At 43.6% G+C, this 22015-nt stretch overlaps 2 protein-coding genes across 4 annotated transcripts; one reads left to right on the forward strand and one right to left on the reverse strand.

The window, feature by feature from the left end:
• The first annotated feature begins 18 nt into the window (after positions 1 to 18).
• Positions 19 to 6526, forward strand: fam124b (family with sequence similarity 124B). 2 transcript variants are annotated; one of them, XM_086260998.1, is made up of 7 exons: positions 19 to 535; positions 924 to 955; positions 1583 to 1792; positions 2134 to 2529; positions 2724 to 2920; positions 3903 to 4059; positions 4961 to 6526. In XM_086260998.1, the coding sequence occupies exons 1-7, from the start codon at positions 498 to 500 to the stop codon at positions 5539 to 5541; spliced, it is 1611 nt and encodes a 536-aa protein (XP_086117124.1). In that variant the 5' UTR covers positions 19 to 497; the 3' UTR covers positions 5542 to 6526. The 2 variants fall into 2 exon arrangements, with proteins under 2 accessions (XP_086117124.1, XP_086117123.1); XM_086260997.1 differs by having other exon boundaries at positions 19 to 531.
• mmp28 (matrix metallopeptidase 28) lies at positions 4282 to 21940 on the reverse strand. Of its 2 annotated transcripts, none has more exons than XM_086261000.1 (8): positions 21615 to 21940; positions 19707 to 19783; positions 18853 to 19043; positions 12814 to 13035; positions 12124 to 12369; positions 8959 to 9108; positions 8415 to 8582; positions 4282 to 7788 (listed from the first exon to the last, which is right to left on the reverse strand). In XM_086261000.1, the coding sequence occupies exons 1-8, from the start codon at positions 21732 to 21734 to the stop codon at positions 7394 to 7396; spliced, it is 1569 nt and encodes a 522-aa protein (XP_086117126.1). In that variant the 5' UTR covers positions 21735 to 21940; the 3' UTR covers positions 4282 to 7393. The 2 variants fall into 2 exon arrangements, with proteins under 2 accessions (XP_086117126.1, XP_086117125.1); XM_086260999.1 differs by having other exon boundaries at positions 4282 to 7812.
• Positions 21941 to 22015: the final 75 nt, after the last annotated feature.

A 22015-nucleotide genomic window follows, 5' to 3' on the forward strand; every position in this document is an offset into this window, starting at 1 on the left:
TGCACTTTTAAATCTGCCCAGGCCGTCTGGACCGTCTCCTTTGTCTTGTCATTTTGTTAGAGCTTGCCATCTGCTCTGTTATTATAGGAGGCGGCTTTGGATTTAAAGTAGCACCACCTCTGCTGGTCCCTTTCGCCCGGGATTTGGGCTCTGCGCAAACATACGTACACCCTCAAGCCTTCTAGACTCCAAACGGGCCACCTCTCCTTTTTATCTTTTCTTTTCTTTTTTTAAAAACCCAGCGAGCCTTACAGTTAAAACGATAAACTAAGGGTGTGTGGGTGCCATGTGACGTCAGCGTCCCAGCAAGTGTCCCATTTTTTTGGAAGGGGGGGGGGGGGAGCAGCCTGCGGAAAGAAATCAAACAGGATGCTTTTCAGCCCGAGTGTGGTCTGCCGTAAACACAGCTCAGACTCACTGGCCGGAGCATGGGCGCAGATGTGAAAGTGTGGACCGGACCATGTTGCGCCGAGCGGCGGTGTTGAAGAGAGCCGACGATGAAAACGTGGACTCCGGAGCTGATACTGCCGAGTGAGTGAGTCAACGGTCCCAGCGCTAGCTCCGGAGGCTAACCTCAGCTAGTCAGCTTCGCTTTTTTTTCTTTTTCTTTTTTATAGCGGTTGCCACAATGGAAATTAGTTTTGCTCCAGACATTAAATTATGAAGAGTATGACTTTATCGTTCATTTAACCCTTTAGCACTTTACGACATCGGCTTTTTGGCAGCTGCTGTGATCTTTACGGTTTTTTTCTAGTGATTCTTTTAAGTTGTACGCTAGCTAACAACAGATAAAGTGTTGTCATGGAGACCAAAGTAAAGGGAACGTTTCCAAACCGACCACCACAAGATGGAGACAGTTTTTTGTGTTTCCCCAAATATATGAATGAATAATAAACTAAATTCGTGGCCTTTTTTGTTTTCAGATCAGACTGCAGCAGGATGTCGTCGTCTGGCAGTAAGTAATCCTAGACTCACACAGTAAAAAGAGGGGGAAAAAACACTCAAACTTACTTTTCGCACCTTCATAAAGACAAAAACACAAATAATCTAAACCATCTTACCTCGTGGGCTGCAGTACAGCCCAATTTAATTTTAAGTGGGTCAGACCAGTGACTCTAAATATTTAATCCCGCAGATTTCTTAATATATGAAAAATAAGTAAAATTTAATCCGTTTTTTTACATGTGTGGATTTGTGGCTCTGCCATACTGTCAATAAAAAACGACATTACTGCAGTAGAAGAATATGAACTTTTTCTGTAATGTATTATTCATCTGTTACTTGAACATGAATTTATAAAGGTTGTAAAACAAACGATACAATTAAAAAGATTAAAAGTCCAAATTTATGTCCAGTGGGCTTGAAAAAATGTAATCAGATGGAGCAGTAAATGATCTCTATCGTCACACAAAAATTTTAAATGATATCATGAAAACTGGATAGTAGACAGACAAACAAACCAACCGAATAAATACTCCTTCCCTTTGGGGGGATAAACTTATTTTTGAATTAGTTTAATGATGTCCTTGTCTAAAATATCTTTGTACACTCTGTGCCTCGTGTTTTTTGTGCGTCACATCAGTCGACCTCGTGAGCAGGCGGGTCAGACAGCAGCGGCGGCAGCAGCTCCTGCTAATGCACTTGCATCTGCTGGCTAACCCCGGAGACTCCCTGCTGTTGCAACACACCCTGGATCGCCTGCTGCGCTGGCTCTGCCCGAGCCTACGCATCTTCCACGTGTCGGAGAGGGCCTCACCATTCAGAACTTACCCCCGCCTCTGCCCCGTGGCTGGTAAGGATTCTGGGTTTTCAGTGTGTAGTCCTACATTTCAGCACAGTATGTAGTAACAGTACATATACTTGGATCTCAGCTGTTTCTTTGGCACGGACGTTTCAACCATACATTATACCTTATTACACACTTTGGAGGTGTATTATTCAGCTATAATGATAACTTCCATATGTGAAAATGAGAAATATTTAAAGAAATTTAAGATTGCCATTGAGGTCAACATCCCCCCCATCAAATGCTGCACTTTAACCATTGTAAACATGCCATCCCACAATGAGCTCCTGCCAGAGCCATGTCTGTTTTCACTTAGAATGAATAAAATAAAAGTTGACATCTTTCAGGCTACCCGTCTCTGGCCATCACTTTCTTCCTGCACGAGGCCTACGGAGAGGAACGAATCCTCAAAGTGCTGGACTTCTTCCAGCGTCCTCCCTGGCACTATCATCACACGGAGAGTTGTGGCAGCCGAACCGGAGGGATCCACATTACTTCCAGCAGCTCGCCCTCCAATGCCCTGCTGCGGCCCTACCTCCTGCCCAGCAGAGACTTTTATAGCCTGGGTGCGGGGATGCCGGTGTGGGGAGTTCGACCAGTGCACTGCGGGGGTGAGATACTACGTGTGACGCTGTACAGTGCGTATGACAATTATGAGGATGCTGTGCGGCTCTATGAGACGGTGCTGCAGCGACAGGCAGAGGAGCAGAAGGCAGGATTCTGCTGGTTCACCCTGCATATGGGTAAGGCTTTAGAGTGTTTGCTCTTGATTGTGCAGTATTGTTTTTATACTCCTCAAATTAAAACTACATACACATTTATTCCTTTCAAATTTTGTAATTTTGTAAATTTCTTAATAATAATTTTTTTAAACATCATATTAAAAATGTGTCTTATCCCCTGCTGTCTCCTCCTGCCTTATTTCCCCTGCATCCAGAGCCCGGGCTCTGCCTACAGCTGGCTTTAAAGCAGTTGTCACCAGGAGTTCAGGTGGAGCCATGCAGCTCTGCTGTGCTACAGTTTAGTGTGGAAGAAATTGGCCAGCTGGTTCCCCTGCTGCCAAACCCGTGTACCCCCATCAGCGCTACACGCTGGCAGACTGAAGACCTCGACGGCAACAAGGTTCTCTTTCAGGTAACTGCGGGTTATCTTCTTCTTTCTGCTTCCTCACGGCTCGACACACGGGATCCACCGTCTCACCCCTAGCATCCCCATGAATCTTTTCAGTTGTCTTCCTCTTTACCTCCAGCCTGCCAGCTCTGTCTTCACCATCCTTTGTCCAGTATATCCACTATTCCTCCTCTACACATTGTCCAGACTGTCTCAGCCTTCCCCCTTTAACTTTGTCTAAAATGCTCTTTGTTACCAGTTCCTCTAATGTACTCATTTCTCTTCCATAAGAGAAGCCTCCAGCTCTGCCTCCTGTCTTTTTATTAGTACAACCTTCTCCAAACCTTACACCATAGCAGGCCTCACTACCATCTTGTAAACCTCCCTTTCACCCTTGCTGCTATCCTTTTGTCACAGATCACTCCTGACACTCATCTCCACCCACTCCACCCTGCCTACACTCTCTTCTTCACCTCTCTTGTACACTGTCTTATACTTTGGAGGGTTGACCCCAGGTTAACTCAACATAGTCAATCTCGCTCTTTATATTAAACGTGAGGATTGTGTGAATGGCAGATTGACGCAGCCTCGCATTGCAAGAGTAAACACGCTGAAGTGTGGGAGATTTAACCACTAATTACCTCACAGAATGCTGGGAAACTGGCCAGACCTTTGTTCCATGTGCTACTAATGTGTGATTTATGAAACAGGAAATTTTTATATGTTTGAGATAAGGATTTGGATCTAATGCAAATATATGCAAGTCTGTGAATGTTATTTTATGAAACTAATAACATAGTGTAAATATAACTGAACCAACTGTTGTATTGCGCTGTTTGTCATGGTGGGAGATGAACATCTGTTCAGGTGTAGATGGGCTGGGGCTTCCAACAGGAGTTTACATCCTGTATTCTAACAGAGATAAACAGTAGAAACATAAAGTTATGTTTGGATGTAGTCCTGGTATACGTTATAATCCCATTTCTTCTGTCGTCCTGTGCTGCAGGTGAAAACCCCGGCACAACCTCAGCGACCTCTGACCTGTGCTTTCCCCCTGACTGGCTCGAGCATGCCTCCTCGAGGAATTCAACTCAGCAGCTCGGGACACAGCCTTTCACCCTGCAGCCTTACCTCTCCTCTGTCCGGGCAAACGCACAGGCACGGTAAGCTGCGATGTTCAATCTTTCAGTGGGAGATTTATCGCCTGGAGCTTGACAGACAGGGAGAAATATCTCCAAATTACTTCTTCACTGAGCGCTCTCCCAAAGACTTCTCCGTTCATAATGATTCCCTGGCGCTCTCTAATTGCCGTTGTATTAAATGATCATTTTGACTTAGAAAGCATTTGTACGTATAATGACTCAAATACTAAATGTTTCCTCCAGCACAGTGCAAAGTCTTTTTATTGGAGATGAATATCAGTAGAAAAGTTTACCAGTAATTATACTGGCCATGTGGTCTCTTTTCTAAGCAGTTATTTGAAGCAGTTCAGATTTTTTTTTTTTCAAAGAAAGTGTTAAGTTACATAGTTATATTTTTTTGGAGAAAGTTTTTAGGTAAGTACTTTTTTTTTTGTATAGCCCTTTAAAAAAAAAATGTCACAAAGTGAAAAGAATAAAGATAGAGACAACATTACAGCAGGAGGCCTCTCACAATAAAAACAAAACATGATTAGAGCCATCACACATCAGCATGGCCAAGCTTAGATACGAGTAAAGAGCAATGAGTCTATGCAAGAGAGCTCAAAACCTTCAGTTTTACTGAGTGACTGAGGGAAACACGAGATTTATGAGAGTTTTATGTATGATGTAAAGCTTCATATTTTTTAAGGCTTATCGCCAGTTAGAGAGCTGATGAGGGTTTGTGTTCTTGAATATAGAATCTGTCACACGTTTATGTTCCAAGAGAGTTGGTCATAAAATCAAATTGTATTTATTGGTCTGTCACGGTTGAGACACTTCGGGGGCAGCTTAAAGTAACACAAAGCAGAAATAGTTTTCATGTTTGTGTACATTGAGTGTACGATTTTTAATTTTTAAATTCTGTTTGGTGTTTCTTTGCCAGCCCAGAGACCGCGCAGCGACCCCATCTTGGAAAATCTTTATGGAGGAAGTGGTGGAGCGGAGAGCCTGGGATCAGGAAGCTGCTGTAGCACTCCTCCTGGCAGCTCCTGTTACTCGTCCCAGCGCAGCAGCCCTGCTCCACTCTCAACCTCCAACCACCCCGACTCTCCGCTGCGTCCCTCGATCACCCACTCTCTCTCCCATCTCCTTCTGGAAGAGGACGAGGAGGAGCCGGAGACCAACGTTGACACGGGAGCGGCTGTCTCTCCTCGCCCAGACCCAGCAGTCAAAGCGATGACTCGCTCCTCCTCTCTGGACCTTTTGGTGACCCTCCAGTCACAGAGACCCACAACAGTTGGAGCTTCAGCTGTCGAGGAGCTGGCCAAGGAGCTGAGTGATTGTTTGCAAGGAACGCACACACACCTTCAGGGGTCGTCTGAGACATGGGGCTCTGGTGGTGGAACAGATGCAGGCAGGACCAGGGAAAGCCCCTCCAACAGGCCCCTGGTAGAAAGCAGGACTACCGCTGAGCCGGCACGTGTGAGGAACTGTGAGGAACGGCTGGATGAGTTCTTCATCTAAATTCCTACCACCATGTCACGAGCAGTGGTAATAATCACAGACAAATAACAGGGACACCGGAGCACTGCAGCAGTTGACACGTAACATCCAGATACTAGTTTAACTTGTCTTGTTTTTTCAAGACAGCGCAGGTAAAGGTAATACAATGAATGTCTAAGTTAGTTTTATACATAGGTGCAGCTAATGATTTGTGCAGCTGTTGTAGCCGAGTGAATAGCAATCAGTTTTGTATTTAAGTGAGGCACACTAGGCTTCTTCTCATCACTCAGCTAGGCAACTTTTTTTTTCTTTGATTAACTTCGAACAGATTAAGATGATCTCAGCGTTAAGGCTGTCTTTGATGTTGCCCTTGGTCGTGATTAGAAAGCTGATTTGTGGCATATAAAGCATTTGTTTTAAGGAACTTCAGATAATCATTGATCCAGAATTTTCTTGTTAAAATGGACAAGCAGTGGAGTAAACCAGGCTACATAACAGCAATGAAGAATTATCTCCCTTTAGTCGACCTGACACCTCAGAAATGCTCATTACTGAAAGGTCACAGTAAGGACAGGTTAACTTGAGTGAATTTTTTATGATCACTTAAACAGTGTTTGTGATCATTACAGCTGTTCTGAAGGCAAAAGATGTTAAGTGAGGAAAAGAAATCGGAATAAGAAATGTAATTATTCAGGTCAAACTAGTCTCTTACTTATTTTTCTTTAATCTTTTTTTCCTTTGAAAAGGCTTTCTCGGTTTAACCTAACAGATTAATTGGAGTCTGGGTTTTTTCACTTGTGCATTATAAGGTCAGAGTTTTTCCCGCTGGGCTGCTCTCCGTAGGCAAGCTGGGGAGCTCGAAGATGTCAGAGCATTTAACTGTTTACTGGAAATAATTGTAACTGGAAGAAAGCGAGTATTGTACGCAAGTAGTATGTAAAACATGTTCAGTGATGTAGGTTAAAAGATAAATGATTGGAATAATAAAATGGCTATGTCGTTGCGCCCTCACAGCTCTGTGTGTGTGTGTGTGTTTACATACAGGCAGGCAGATGAAGTAGGAGGTGAGAAGTGAATGCTTGAAGTATCCCAGACATATTCACACAGCTGATAACACTGCTACGCTGAATTCTTAAATCCAGATCAGACATAATTTCATCTTTCATTGAATGTTGAAACACAGATAGTTACAGCTGCTTTACACACCGGCCTTTAGACACAGAACACACAAAATCTGTATGCAGATTGTGTGCGTTAAAAACATTCTTGATGCAGCCGGTCACACCGGCCGTGTAATTTAGCAGGAAAAATTTGCAGCATTTATTTTTTTTAGGCTCAAGCTCGATTTATCTGATTCAAATACAGAAAGCTGACCAATCAGACCGCTGCATTTGGAAACAAGTGCACTCACTCAAAACACCAGCCGATACTAAAAATGCAATGATATGGAAATAGTCAAATGTTACTATTTTACCTCTGACACGCAGCTAGACGCTGCTCCGAATCAATCGGGTCTCTGAAATGATTTTCTGGCTCTTCAGATGTGGTCAAGAGTTCAAACTGGCCCACTGACATCCTGAAACTTCATCGCCATTGATGACTCACCTGCACTGCTCTCACACTCTGTCATGATTGATTTGGGGCCCCTAGCAATCAGGAGGGATTGAACATCACATTCCAGAGTAAGCATTATAATTTAAACACTGCTGCTGCTGATGATGTGCAGTCCTGTTGAGGCTGTAATTACACTTCCATACACAATAATGCTAATCGCTCTGCAGTGTAAATACTGTACGTGCTGGGAAGCTGTAGCTCCTCTGTATTACGATACATCAACAAATTGCACTTTAAATCCTGCGGCGCCATCTGCTGGTCAAAGGATGTTGTTGCTCTGAGGAGAACTCCTGCAGCCGGTCCAGCTCAGGTCCTTGGCCCAGTGGCCCTCTTTGGTGACTCGCACCTTCACTGGGTCAAACCTCCAGAACCGCTTTTCTTTGAAGAAGTAAAGGCGGCCATCTGGACGGGTCAGCACCCCGTTGGTCCCCTGCGGCACGCCAGTCCAGTCAGCCAGCTTGCGTGGGTAGTAGGGCTCTTGACGCAAGGTTTTAAGGTTGAGTACGGAGTAACGGGAGCCCTTGAAGAGGACCATGTGACCCAGAGGAGCATAGTAGAAGGCACTGTCAGGGTGACGAGGCAGTCCTAGCTCACTGCTCTTCCTGGGGAAGCCGGGGTCAAGCGTGCTGCCCGTGTAGCGCCAGATCCGCTTCCCTGCACAGCAGGAGGCAAGAGACACTGAAATGACACCAAACCTTATGCTCACGAAGAGTAGAATAAAATAAAACCTCTATTTCACCAGTGCTGCACAAACAATACAGCATCTGATGACATTTAGCAAAAAACTCAGGACACCGGGCCTTTTAAGAGATGAAATAACTTTACCGAAACGCAATATGTTCTTTAAAACTAAGCATAACTTTGACTAAATACAGAAAGTACACACAGTATGTACAAGTGTTTTGGGCGGTTTTCTTAATTTAAAAAATTTGTGATTATGATTTATGGAGATTAATAATGCAGCAGAGCATCTGAGCTTTGCATAAAACTGTTTGCATTCGGCAGATAAGACAGTCTTGTCAGGTATTTGGCATTTAGTGGAACATTTTGGCACTATCTTCAGACAAATTTTTGTAGCCTTTAGCACAAAGAGAAGACTATTAAAACCGCAGCTGGAGCCTCACTGCTGTATTCAGCCTTTAAGCAGCACTTTGCTATTTTAAAAGGCACGAGAGGATCTATTTTGGGAGTTTTAACAGATGCGTGAAGTTGGCTAGCAGTTTAGGAAATGCCTTAAAAAGGAGGTGTGAGTCCCATTAATGTGCTCAATGAGGCAGTACCTTTGAAAAAATACCACTTCGAGTCCAGCGGAGAGAAGGCAGTGGCCTCGATAGCCGGAGGGAGGTCGGGCCAGCGCTGACGGAGAGGCAGCGGGCCACTTACGCGCCCTTCAGCCGGTACAGTCCAGTATACGCTGCCACGAATCACCAGCACTGTCTTATTTTGGTCTGGAAAAGAGATGAATATGCGTGTATATGTCTCTCATTCTTGCACAGAGCATGCTGGGAACAGTTTCTGAGCCCTGAACAAAGCTAAAAGTCTGGAAATTACAGCATCTCACTGTTCTCGCTCTTTTCTCAGGTATCATGAGAACACATGGGTGGCTTAAACTTTCTTTCCTGTTTTGCTTAACTATAAAATGATTTTGAAATACAGGAAAGCGAGTATTTATCAGCAGCTTTGTCCTTTTGTTATAGAAATAAATATGAAAACAGGAATATCCACTGTTCCTGCTACAGGGTTTATTATTGTTCTTCAGCTTCTTCTACAAGAGTTGTGGCTGAATGTTGTTTTCTGATAAGATTTCATTTATTCGGACCTCACCCATAGTGATGGCATCAAAGACGCCCTGGCAGTAGAGAGGCTGTCCCGGGGTGTCGTGTCTGCTTTGAAGCTCTGAGAACTCCCACTCCTGCAGCGCAGCGTGCAAAACCTGACCCGGCAACCTCACCGGGCGATCGCCTAATGGTTTACCTAAAGGCACAAAAAATAAAGGAAGCAAAGCCATAAAACAATGAAGAGGAAGAGCTGGAGTTTATTGTTAACTGTTCTCGTTGGCTGACCGGACAAACTTTACATTACAGATCGGTCTGATTTCTCATGCATCCCAAACAGCAATTTAACTGTTTACTAAATTAGATCAGGAACGAATGGGAACACAAACTGTGGAGATTTCTTCTTAAACAGGACTTGGAGAATGTTAACATTTAAATTGTCCTTTACAGGATGTGGCTGGGTTGATGTATACTGATGGATGACATTCCAGTGCACAGGAAATAAACAACAGACTGTAGATAGAGCACGGGCTGGAACCTTTAACATTTTTTAACTACCAAAATCAGAGCCGTCCTATTGTTATTGGCCCGGGTACCCTCGCAGTGCGCACATGAAAAGAATAAAGGAGAAAAAAAGGGGAGGAGGGGGGCACAACACATTGAGCTCAACTGAAGAGTAAATGATAGCGCTTCAGATGTGATTACAGCCACTTTGTTTGCAAGGAGCTCAACAAACATTTTTGTAGGAAGATGGATAAAATCAGCACACCCAAGAACAGGAGGAAGAAGGCAGGAAAGATAGCTCTACTGTGCACACCGCAGTGGTATCCAAAAGCTCATTGTGAGCATGTAGGAGCAGAGATGACTTCATCCAAACACACAAACTCCCTCCTCGCACTCTGCCACATTCATCAGAAGTGGAAGAGATATTTAGATATGAAATGGCACCAAAGTGGCAACTAAACTGAAATATTAAAGCTATAAATCCTAAAATTAATGTCATATAGGCCTGGATGTGAATAATATTTAACTTTATACTGCTGAGCTTCATATTCGGGAGCATGTTTGAGGTTATTGCATTACATTCTGCACTAGTTACATATTTCTGTAACTGTTTTACAAGCTGCTGTCCCTTTAAGGCCACACGCCCTTTCCGCCACTGAGATGTTTGTGTTGTAAAGTGTCAGCAGCAGACCAGCTCAAAATAATCAGACCATTTAAGACACTTTCATGATCTTTCTTCCTCATTCTGATGCTCCCTTAGTTTACACATCTACATGTCTAAATGCACTGAGCCACTACCTTGTGGTTGGCTGATTAGATATTTACATTAACAAGCGGTTAAGCAGGTGCATCTTACAAAGTAGCCAGTAAGCTTGCGTTGACTTCATTATTTCAAACTGGCTATATTTAATATGAGCAACCAGCATTGTAACAGTATATATAACAAAGAAGGAAAAGCATAAAAAGTCCACTTCAAGTCAAAGTTGTTGTTTTTGATGTCTCCGTCACAGTGCACACGGCACCGTATTCAAAGGCAGAAACACCAAATCTATGTTCGCTCTCTGACATATCCAGTCTGCTCACATGTGCTCCTTATCAGATTGCAGTGCCAGGAATGATTCACACCCACACACACACACTCACATTCACATATTCTCCTTAAAGCTTATATGTTTAAGCAGATGTAACATTTTCCGAGCATCAGCAGTCTTGTCAGTTTTGAAGTCGCTTGACGTTTACGTGGGAGCAGCTGCAGTGTGCACATATTACTGCCACAGGTTGATAGGAATAAAGGAGAAAAAGCAGACCAAGCTTCAATTGAGTGCCCGTTAAGGAATCCTGGGTAATTTTCCCTGAAGCAAAAAAAAAAAAAAGCTATTGGAGAGTTGTCTTGAGGTCTTTGTGTAAGGTCTGCTGATAAGTGGCCACCCAAAGTTCAAGTTTCCCTAAAAACAAAAGCACATACAGCTTAACGACCAACTAAAGGTAATTATCTGCTATAATTGCTGCCATTTAATTCAATCTATGGTCAAATTGCTTTAGGTCCTGAATGTAACTGAAATAAAGATGTGTGTCTCTCTGTTCGGCCGACACAGCGGGAGTGAAGGGCCACTTTAGGATGGTGAAGACAGAATATTTCAGAGGCAGAGCAGATGGAACTCCTCACTTATTAAATAAAAGGAGAGGCAGCTGGACGTGGTCTGCCTGCAAACTTCTGCTGATCTCAGGTTCAGAGCTGTGTGCTTGTCCTGCAGCCACGCAAGCATTCCTGCACAGTGTCTTGTTTTTCTCTGTGCAGCTGCCGTACACCTGAGAGGCCGGGCCAGAGCGCAGGAAGCTCCTCATGCATCTTCAAAACGTCACACAGTCACGGCTAAAGAGCTGCTGGCAATGCAAAAATGGTTTAAGACGTATTGTTGCGCAGCTGTTGTGGAGAAATAATTTTCCAAGCAGCAGCAGAAAACCCCCCAAAACAAGCAATAAAAGAAGTGTGCAGAGCGGCACATGTGGAAACCTGCCTCACACATGCCAGGAGGGACAACAAACTTGCAGTAAACAGAAACTCTTATAGCCGTCATTCAAGAAGTCCAGGGTGATGCTCCCACATTGCACAACCACAACAGTAATCTATCACAGCAGGTAAATACAGTGTGCATAACTGCAATGCTAATAATAATAATAATACACAAACAGGCTGCTGAGTGTGTTGTTTTGACACTCACACCACCTCCGCTGCCCTCCCTATAAACACTCCCACAGCAGCAGCTAAGAGGCTGTCAGGCTGAACAAACTCCTCCTGCTGCTAAAGATAAACTCAAGATTAGATTGTGATGTGTTGTGCATATTTCTTTTGCCAAGAACACGCAGAAACTTCGAGTGACTGCAAACAAGAAATGTAAGAAATTAAGTTTTGGCTTTGCTGCTCTACTCAGTCACCGTCAGTGTTTGGAGCTGTAGTGGCCTGCTGGCCTTTTTCACAGCTCGGTGCTACAGCTCCCAATTTGGAGGGCAATAGAACAGACAATCAGACTGTGCATGCACAGTTCATCAAAGCATCCCCAGATCATCACACTACCACCACCATGTCTGACTGTTGGTATGATTTTCTCTTTATGAAATGCTGTGTTAGTTTTATGTAAAGGGATGCAACTAAGTTTAAACTTATTTAACATTTTAAATTGTTACCATAAACCAAGCACCATGTTCTCACCGTACAGCTGCTGCACGGCAATAATGTCGTCCCAGCTCAGAACCAGCCCGCGGCCGAGCTTCCTGTAGTACGGCGACATCAGAGCGTGACGAACGGGGGAGTGCTCCAGGCCCAGAGTGTGTCCGATCTCGTGGGCGGTCACCATAAAAAGGTTGTGGCCCTTGTGCCCGTTTAGCGTCCACCTCTCCGCCATGTCGAAGTGGGCTTCGCCTCGGCGAGGCAGGAAGGCGTGAGCCAGAGTTCCCCCTGAATGAGAAAAAGGACTTGAGGACTTGCAGGATGGTGCTGCTTCATGTATTAAAGAGGTCGTTAAAGACTCTGAACAGCCGTTCTTTCCATTTTGAGACTGGGAGCTTTCAGGTTACAAATAACACACAGTGTAGAGAAAAAAGTTGCATTAAAGTGCTCTTTAAATTCAGAAATTCTAATATTTCTGAATTTTCTAATTTGCTGAGTCAGATCAAAGGATCTTAATGAGTTTACATGTTCTACTTAAATGTAAACTTGTGATTTTGTGGGACTTAAGCCCAAATATTCCCAGTAATCTCATTACTATTCACACCTAACTAATGAAATTAATCTGCCAGTACGTGTAAGGAGAATTTAAGGAAGTTAAATATCTTTTCTTCTTAAACAAGTCCTTGTAAATATAAATGAAGATGAAATAGATCGATGTGTTGTGACCCTGACCTGGTCCGTCAAAAGCGTTGCTGGCCCCGTCGTTGTGGTCTCCTTCATAAAAGGCCAGCCGGATGTCTGCAGGTCCACCAGGGACCTCCTGGAAGACCAGGCCCGACACGTTGCTCCACAGCTGGAAGGCAGCACGCACAGCCAGCCGGACAGAGCCCAGCGACAGGTGCTGAGGCCAGTTCACGATCTGGTAGGTCAGGTGGCGCTTGTACCACTTGTCAACTGGAGAACGGCCAGACAGAGAGAAGCAGAAATGAGACACTATGAAACTCCCAGTCTGGTTCATATCAGCCGGTGCATCAGCAGATGAGCTCCAACCAAAAAACAGCCAGCAGTGTTATTCGGAGCAAGGCTTAGTTTAAAGCAATTATCAAAGAATATAAAAAGTAATACTGGCTAAAACTCAATAACACAGTTAGCCCTCAGACAGGTACATGGGTAAAGATGCTAACTAAACGAGAATAAGAGCATAAAAAGTGCTCAGTCATGCTGATTTTTTCATATATGTTAAACTAAATTATCTTTTCAAAGAGAATTGACCGTCTTTATAAGATGTCAAAACAATCCCTGATTTGTTTCATTCGACTAATGTGGCTGTTTTCTTTCTTTCCATATTTGCTGGATAGTCTGCTATTTTAAACTAGTTGAACTTTTAGAGAGCTAATCCCATTGGAAATTGTTAAATTATTACTATTGTGTCCTTATTATAAGCCATTGATGTAGCTGTGGATTTACACCTTAAATAACCAGCATAATTAAGGAAGGATTGAGGGTCACCTCAAGGAAAGTTTTAAGTCTAATATTGAAAGTAGAAAGGGTATGTGTCTCCTGAACCCAAACTGGGACTGAAAGAGGCCTGAAAGCTGAAGGCTCTGCCTCCCATTCTACTTTTAAATCCTCTAGCAACCACAAGTAAACCGGCAGTCTTAGAGGGATATGCTTTATTGGGGTGATTGAATTGAATTGAATTATAGTTCTGAATGCCTGATATCCCATCCTCAACTGTGACAAATCCAGCCAACTGAGCCAGAATGATAGGATGTTAACCATGCAAGCTTCCAGCTGGGTAAACTAACACGCACTCTGACTGCATGCTTCACCAAACAGTTTACTTCACCATGTGTCTGTAGTTTCTTGGCTTAGTTATAATTACACGTGTCGCAAACTTCACAGTCACATCATTTGTTCGTGGATCGAAGGAATGGGGGATTCATGCTCAGCCTTTCATTAATTTACAAGACTCAAATTTGTTCGCACACATACACAGGATCACACAGTAAAAGAGTCTGGAGACAAAGCAGACACACACAAGCAGCTCAACAGCCCTAACAGACAAAAAAGGTTTAAGTGTCAGGGACTGCCTGACACTTAAACCTTGCAAGAAGTGATTCTTCTCCATTCAGTCTTCACTTCGGGGCTCGGCTGATTTACACATACTTGGAGAGCTGACGCTTAAGCGTCCACATAAATCAAACTTATTTTCCAAAGTTGTCAAAATATTTTTTTAAAAGACGGCCAAATGTGAGCGGGAGGTTTGCTCACGTTACACACTACTGCTCCGTCTTAAAGCCTCACGCTGCCTGAGGCCGCTACAACGGAGGACAGACTCTGAGTGCTTTTGATGCCATTTGTGCTTGTTTAAATAACGCATTGCAAACAGAATATGGGAGAAATATACGAGAAGCATGTTCTGCATACTGTGAATGGCCGAGAGACCGCAACAGCACCCTGGAGACTGGAAAATATCTGGAAATCTGGAGCCATTAAGACATGGTTTTGGCAGTGACATCAGTGTGTAAGCTGTGTGAGTAAACACACAAACAAAAGTTGTGCTTCGGCAGCAGCTTGACTCTTATAAGAACTTCATGCTTGTCCTTTTTGTTGCAACAGTTTACACAGATATGATGCTGTAAGAGTGGAAGCACATGGAGGCTCAAACACCACAAAAAAAATCTGATTCAAAATAAAGTGATCATTTGCTGCAATCCTCTAGAAGTCTGATTAGTATGATTTGAGACTGTGAGATACTCAAACATGTTCCCATCCCTGCTCCACCTCTCATTCCAAGATGAACTGCCCACATTAGGCCTGTTACCGCATCATGTGTGTAGATGTGTATTCTCAGCAGAGCTCAGGCGCCTACTCTCCATCTCAGACCGCCGCGGAGTAAGAGGTCCCAGAGGACGGCAGAGAAGCCAGGAAGTCCGATACACACAAGACATTCCAAGACTTCCCTTATGGAAGCAATTATGATGCCCTCTATAGCGGCAGTGTAGGGGAGGCCGTGCTATCACAGACATTAGGAAGTGACTTAGATCATCTGATAGCTAAAGTTATTGGTTGTGGAGGTTCGGGGAGATTCTGTTTGTTGCTGGTGTTAAGAAGGCTGTGCGACAAATGCAGGCAAGAGATGCCGCTGACAACAAAGCCAACGGGCGAGGCCAAAAAAGACCCGACGCGATGTACAAGATTTCATTCACGTCTCATGGGTTATTTTGTCCAGGCCGTGGTCTAAAATCCAAAATTTGTTTCAATTCAGTTTTATTTACATCAAATAAGGACAATAGTTTCCTCAGTGTGCTTTAGGACTCTACAATGAAAGAGAGAAACCCCCAATACTCAGACTACACCTCCTATGAGCAAGCACTTGGCGACAGTGAGGAGGAAAAACTCCCTTTTAACAGGAGTCAGAGAGTGAAAGGAAGTGAGTGAAGAAGAAGCCCAGGCAGCATAATCAGGAGAGGATTCGGGGTCACTGGATCCAGGCCTAACTATAAATATTATCAAAAAGAAACTTTTAAGCTTAATCTTAAAAGTAGAGATAGTGTCTGTCTCCTGAATCCAAACTGGGAGCTGGCTCCACAGAAGAGGGGCCTGAAAGCTGAAGGCTTGTTTTAAATATCCTGGGAGCCACAGGTAAGCTAAAGTGCTCTAATTGGATGATACCGTACTCCCTCTCTTGAGATGCTCTGCCAGGCCTTATTGCAGACACCTTCACCTGCTGCTTGTTTGTGGGTCTCTCTCGGGCCTCAGATACCTATAAAGCCATTCATGCATATGAAAATAGGGAACTTTGCAAAAGAAACCAACTGTTTGCTGGAATCAGTGAATCTTTGACTGAACTGAAAACTTCGATCTAATTATTTAAAAATGAAATTATTGAAATAGTTACCAAAAATGTGCAAAAATGCCCATTCATTGTTTAAGCGTCTACACTTCATGGCATGGATCCACGGAGGCACACCTCAGAAAAATACACACACACGTCATGCACTTAAATAGCTTATCTTAGACAAGCTGGTGGAAAGTCAGTTCTGTAAATATCAGTGGGAACAACCACAAGTCAAGGTCTGTTTTCAGTTTCCAGGAAGCTCAGAAGCTGATAAACAAAAATCACATCACACCACAGGTGAGAGTGAACGAGCAGGCAGCTCGTCTGACTCACCCACGCTGCTGCAGTCGCACGGCTTCGTTTAGCAGCCACAGTCAGCTGTCAAGGTCAAACAGCTCAAACAGCATTAAGGGTTAGCTTTAAGTCATGGATCGCCTGCTTCACAGAATGGTAAGCCTCAAGCCTGATATGAACTGGAAACTGCAGGAACACCGGCATCACTGTCCACAGAGAAGCGAGTTTTTCATCACCGTGGAGTGAGAGGGTGCCAATGAAGAAAGAAGCTCCTCCCTTCAAGCTATTTGGCCAGATTGACAAGATTTATGTTTGGAGGCTTTCAAACCTACAAAAACTATACGTGCTGTCAAGCATGGTGGTGGTAGCCCCGTGCTCGGGGGCTGTTTTGCTGCAAGTCGTGCTGGTACATTGCATAAAGTGAATGGAATAATGAAAGAGGAGGATTTCCTCCAAATTCTTCAACATCACCTCAAATCAGCTGGATGGTTGAAACATGGACACAAACATGAAAATGATCACAATTTTGTGTGGATCACTGAGCTAACACTGAGCTTTTGGAATGGCCTCCCCAAAGCTGGTATTTGAAAGTTTGTGGACTAAGTTTAAAAGCTGATTCTGTTAGAAGTTAAAACCTATGTAACTTATTAAAGATGTACAATCATTCAACAGTTCAGAGAAATCCTTAAAAGACCTCAGTTACCATGACATTCATGCTCACGATGAGCGCATGTAAACTTATGACCATAGCTGCAATCCATCCAACACACGTAACCAGAAGGAGGGAGGAAAAAACGGAGGATCAGCAAAGTTACACATAAATAAACAAGGATATAAAAAATGCCAGACTTGAACTATTAAACAGGGTAGGTAAAAACTTTAGGTCACATTATTGATCAAAAGAGATCACCAACATTTTTGGGCTTATCTGCAGCCACAGATGTCTCTGTACAGTATTTCCTGCCATGTGTTGAGTACATGTTGAGATATTACTCTCCGTGTTAAAGTGGAACAACTGCCAGCCAACACTGTACATACCTGAGGCCTCATTATTACTACACGCATGTTTTCACAGGACTCTGTTCAGACCAAGAGTCTGATCCAAACACAAACCTCCTTGAGCAAACACTCGTGAAGCTGCAAGCAGAAACATATCTGCCGTTTCTATCGCATAAAGCGGCATAATGTTTGAGTTAGAGGTGGCGGCACCGCACGAGCAGAACGCCGTTATTCACAATTAAGCTATTATTGCTACAATACATCAGTGGATGCATGAAGCCAGATCAGTAAGAGGTTTGACCCGAGGGTGTAAAAGTATCTGCCGCCTGTTTAATAACACTGCCGCCTGTCATATGAGACAAGTCTGGGTTCTTAAAGAGCAGGCTCAGATCCATACAAGCAGCTGGCCACTGAGATAGGTGGCAAACAACATGATCCAGTCAGTCAGTTATGGATGTGTGTACCAGAGGGAACGTGTCAGGTACTGACACGAAGAGGCAGCGGCAAACATCAGCCGCCGCTGCATTCCCCGAACATTAGCCAACCTCGTCAGTGACACTGAGGAATGCAGAGGCTTCACACATCATGAGGCTGGAGGCACAAGCACAGAGAGAGGGAGTGGGAAACATTGCTGGGGCTTCTGGTGCTGTCGTCGGCCTGCTGCTGCTGTTCATTCACAAAGGAGATGTGACGAACAGCACTGAGGAGAGACAGCGAGAACGAAAAACACGAAGACGTACAAAAAAGGGCGTTTACAGGTCTCATCGAAATCTGTAGAGCGGCAACTTCAAGATTAGTGGGCGGATCAATTCAAATATTGATTTAAATATCGATAGTGTCAGTACCAATGCAATTATTAGTATCCGATCAATACTAGAGAAGGATCAATGCATTGTTTCTAGAATGTAAGTTCATAGTTTCAAATTCAGTATGTAGCCAATTAAATTGTGTTAAATCTTTTTTGGTAATGAAAGGGTACGCCTTGAATACAATTACATTAAAAGTATCGGTATCAGCAAAGTTGTGCTATGTTCAGTGTCTCCTTCTCTTGTTCCCATCAAGGATATTCTAACAACATAAAACACTGAAAGACTGGAAAGGCGAACCTCTTTTAATCCTCTGGTTTTTAGATTTTGGTATGTAGGTTTGGATGGAACAGATTTACCTCTAGGAGAAACTGGAAGTGAGGTTGCAGGGGTATATGTGTTTGGACGAGCCCATTCCCCCAAACCTTTATCTAAACTGAAGAACACATAGTGAGATGTGAAGGACTTTAGGAGATGAGAGAGAGAAGCATAATCCCAGTAACTAAAGACAAAGTGGAGACTAAAGTTGAAGTTTTTACCCAGCAAACATGACATGAAAGACACATGGGCTTGTGTAACTAAATAATAAGAATCACTCAGGGCTGACGTGTGCACCATCAGACACTCCACCAGCTTTAATTACAACGCTCAACTCTATTTAGTGCTTCAGTTTATGACGGCGGACCCTCCCAGTTAACTGTTGGTTCTTTCAGACCACAATGGGGCAAACAAAGGCGCTACATAAAAAGGCAGGGAATGAAACACCGCCTCTCATGTCAGTCAGGCTCACTTTGCACATGCACGCATATAAATTAAGTAAAACTATACCTTCTGCAGTGGAGCGTCTCCTGCGCAGCTGCTGCGGCGGTCTCTGTCCAGTAAAGATGAAGTTCACTCTCTGAGCCCAGATCTGCTGGCTGCCCTCGTCCGACACCCCACAGCGAGGCTCTGCCATCCGCAGCAGGGTGGCGCTGTCAAGTTTGCCTGTGATGGGCAGACGGGACAACCACTGGAATTCTCTGCGGAGAGACAGAGAGAGACAAAACACTTAGAGTCTCTCTAGTGTGTGAGCCAAAAGGGCTGCAAAAGGTGATAGATCTTTGCTGCATAGAGATTTAATGATCTGATGCACTTCTGTGTTTCTGAGAGGAGCTATTAAAGATTTGCACGAGAGCTTTCAGCCAGGCACTTGGACTGTTCCTGGATTCAGGCGAGTTACAGATACATATAACTCAAAAGTACATCAGCATCATGAAGCTAGGTTTCCCACATCAATGGATGGAAAGCAGAAGAGCTGTTAAGGCTGATAACATCAAAAATGTAGCCTTATCCCCAACCTTTATGTCCTTTATATACCAGAGCCTGCATACATTGAGTAGAGATGAGCATTTAGATACATAAAAACTGCACAGAGTTTACGAACACATCATTCAGTCCAAGATGAAGGAGTTTTAATCAGTTCCCATTATAGTACAGTGAGCAGACGGGCCAGAGGGCGAGGTTCCTGAAATTCCTGGATGGTTCAGGGAGGGTTCAGGAGAGGTTTCCCAATGCGGAGATGAGGGTGTGTTTTACTGCCCTGCACAGACGTTCAGCCCTGAGGCTTGTACCACACCGAGCTCACCCCTCCCTGTGATGAACACGCAATGCCTAGAGGTAGAAATGTGTGCAAATGGACCTACCGGACTGCAGACTGTACCTCAGCCGCATTGTGGATGTGGTAGTCATGATGGAGGTAGCCATACTTTTCCAGAAAGTCCTACAACGGAAGTCGTACCTGTTAATAATTAAACTCCAAGAGAAGCAGCAGAACAAAGATGGTGATGGTTATGACTATGATTTTTACTAGCAGTGATAGCTGTACAAGGTGTGACAGTGGACAGATGGATAACCATACGTGTTTTTAAAAACGACATACTAAAGAGGAGTAATGACATACAAATAATTAATTAAGCACTTACTAATACCTTACTAATGCTTAATGGTGTGACATTATTACAAAATGCTACTGTTTTCAAAAACCAGTGCTGTCACACGACATATTTCTAATAAGAACATAGCGTAGTAACCGCACATCCCCATGAGTTTGCAAGACTTCTGCATTATTTTACCATGTACATGGTTATGAGTGCGCAGACCACCCATAAGACAAAGAAGCCCCCCGGGGGCCCCTGAAACTCCCAAGTTATAATTTTGCAAGAATTCCATGTAAACATGCAAGTCACGGAAAGCTCCGGTGTAATACCTATAAAGTGCTTTAACATGAACCCACAGGGTACACGCCAACAGGTGTTGCATTATTCTGTGAGGCTGGTTCATAGTTTAATATTACAGCCCCTTCATGTTCAGACAACAGCAGCAGGCACCGCTCAGAGTGCGATTACAGATGTGACGGGGCGGAAATTAAAACTGAGGAGATGACAGATGCGTTTCAGCAACAGGAATGTGCAACAACAAAATAATAATAATAATAATGTTTCTGAAAATGCCACAGGGCTTTGTTTAATGTAAGAATGAAAGCATAGCTGGTGAAACCAGATGAGGAAAGCGTGTAGTCTTTGGACAGCCAGCAAAGGGAGCTGTCAGATTAGAGCGGTGCAGTCTGAACCACAGAGAGGCGAAACTCGTTTATCTTTCTTTATGAATGGGTCCGATCTCCTTGTCTTTATGCAGCAGACTTTAACATTACATCACAGTACGTGTAACCTTTCCTGAATGAATATAGGATATATAAAGACTCTTTGTTTTTAAATCTGTTTTGAGTGGGGTTGCTCATTTCAGCTTAGTTTTTTTTTTTAGTTTAATTGTTAGCTTTAGTCTTTTTAAACTATTGTTGTATGGAGGGCACATGCCAAGATGCAAGATTTGGGGGAAAATCAGTACAGCTATAAGAAAACCCCGCAACGACTCGAAATCTTTGTTCTCGGTTCATAATCTAGGTTAAATGTATGTTATCGGCAATACTGGGACTGTTTTACATGGTATTGGATCTATATCGGTATAGATCTTAAGTTGCAGTATGGTACAGCACTGTAGACATCAAAGCCTCATCAGGCATGTTAATACATTTCACCAACTAAAGTTAAAATATAATTTTGACTTTGTTTTGACAGCTTTTTACGTCCATTTTTAGTTAACTATAACAACATTGTCCAGCTGTAATAATTCCCGTTATTAAAAAGTTTGCACATTTTATAATGGCGACAAAACAGGAAAGCGCTATTATAGAGACAGCAGGGAGTTGCGTTTTAAATTGTTGGTTGTAAATGAAAAACAAAACAGCCATTACGAATATTTAATGTTTTTACAGAAATACGTTTAGACAGACATGTACCTTTTCGTCTGAAACAACTGTAAAATCATCTTATTTGATTACTGCTGTGAGCTGTTAATGTTATTTTATTATAACCAAATAAATTCACTGTGTCAAAGTTTCGGTGTAAAGCCGATAAAACTATTTCCCCGGTAGGATAACTTCGCAGTGCCCACAGCGTAGTTTTAAATGTGGGTCACTTTAATTCGCCTGCTTACCAGAAATGTTTGTAACAGAGGTCTTTGAGTCTCTGTGAAATGAGTTTTGACAGCAGTACCTCCGGGTCCAGGAGCAGCGGTGATCCTGCGGTAGTCTGAGCGGTGATGAGCGCCGTTACAGCCAGGAACCAGAGTCTCCTAACGCCCCGCTCACACAGGCCCGGAGCTCGGCGGCTCATCGCGGGGAGAACCGCAGTCAGCGCCCTGCTCCCTTCACAACCTCCATGATTAAATTTACTATGCGAGGACACTCAAGTGATCCCAAGACTTCGCCATTACTGTGAGGACTGACGGAGGTTATTCACAGCTGGAGGATTAAAGGGAGAGGAGGAGTGTCAGCACCGCCCCTCGTCTGCCCCTTTACTGCAGGGCAAAAAAATCCAAATCAGCAGGGCACGGCAGCGTCTCCCCTGCTGCACACAACCAATTTTAAAGATATGAATCACATGCAGTTTGCTGT

The sequence above is a fragment of the Aulonocara sp. 'chitande type north' Nkhata Bay genome, linkage group LG14 (assembly GCF_057382095.1).
Source record: "Aulonocara sp. 'chitande type north' Nkhata Bay isolate Kocher_YH1m ecotype deep benthic linkage group LG14, A_spYH_male_GT1.1, whole genome shotgun sequence".
Classification (NCBI taxonomy): Eukaryota; Metazoa; Chordata; class Actinopteri; order Cichliformes; family Cichlidae; genus Aulonocara; species Aulonocara sp. 'chitande type north' Nkhata Bay.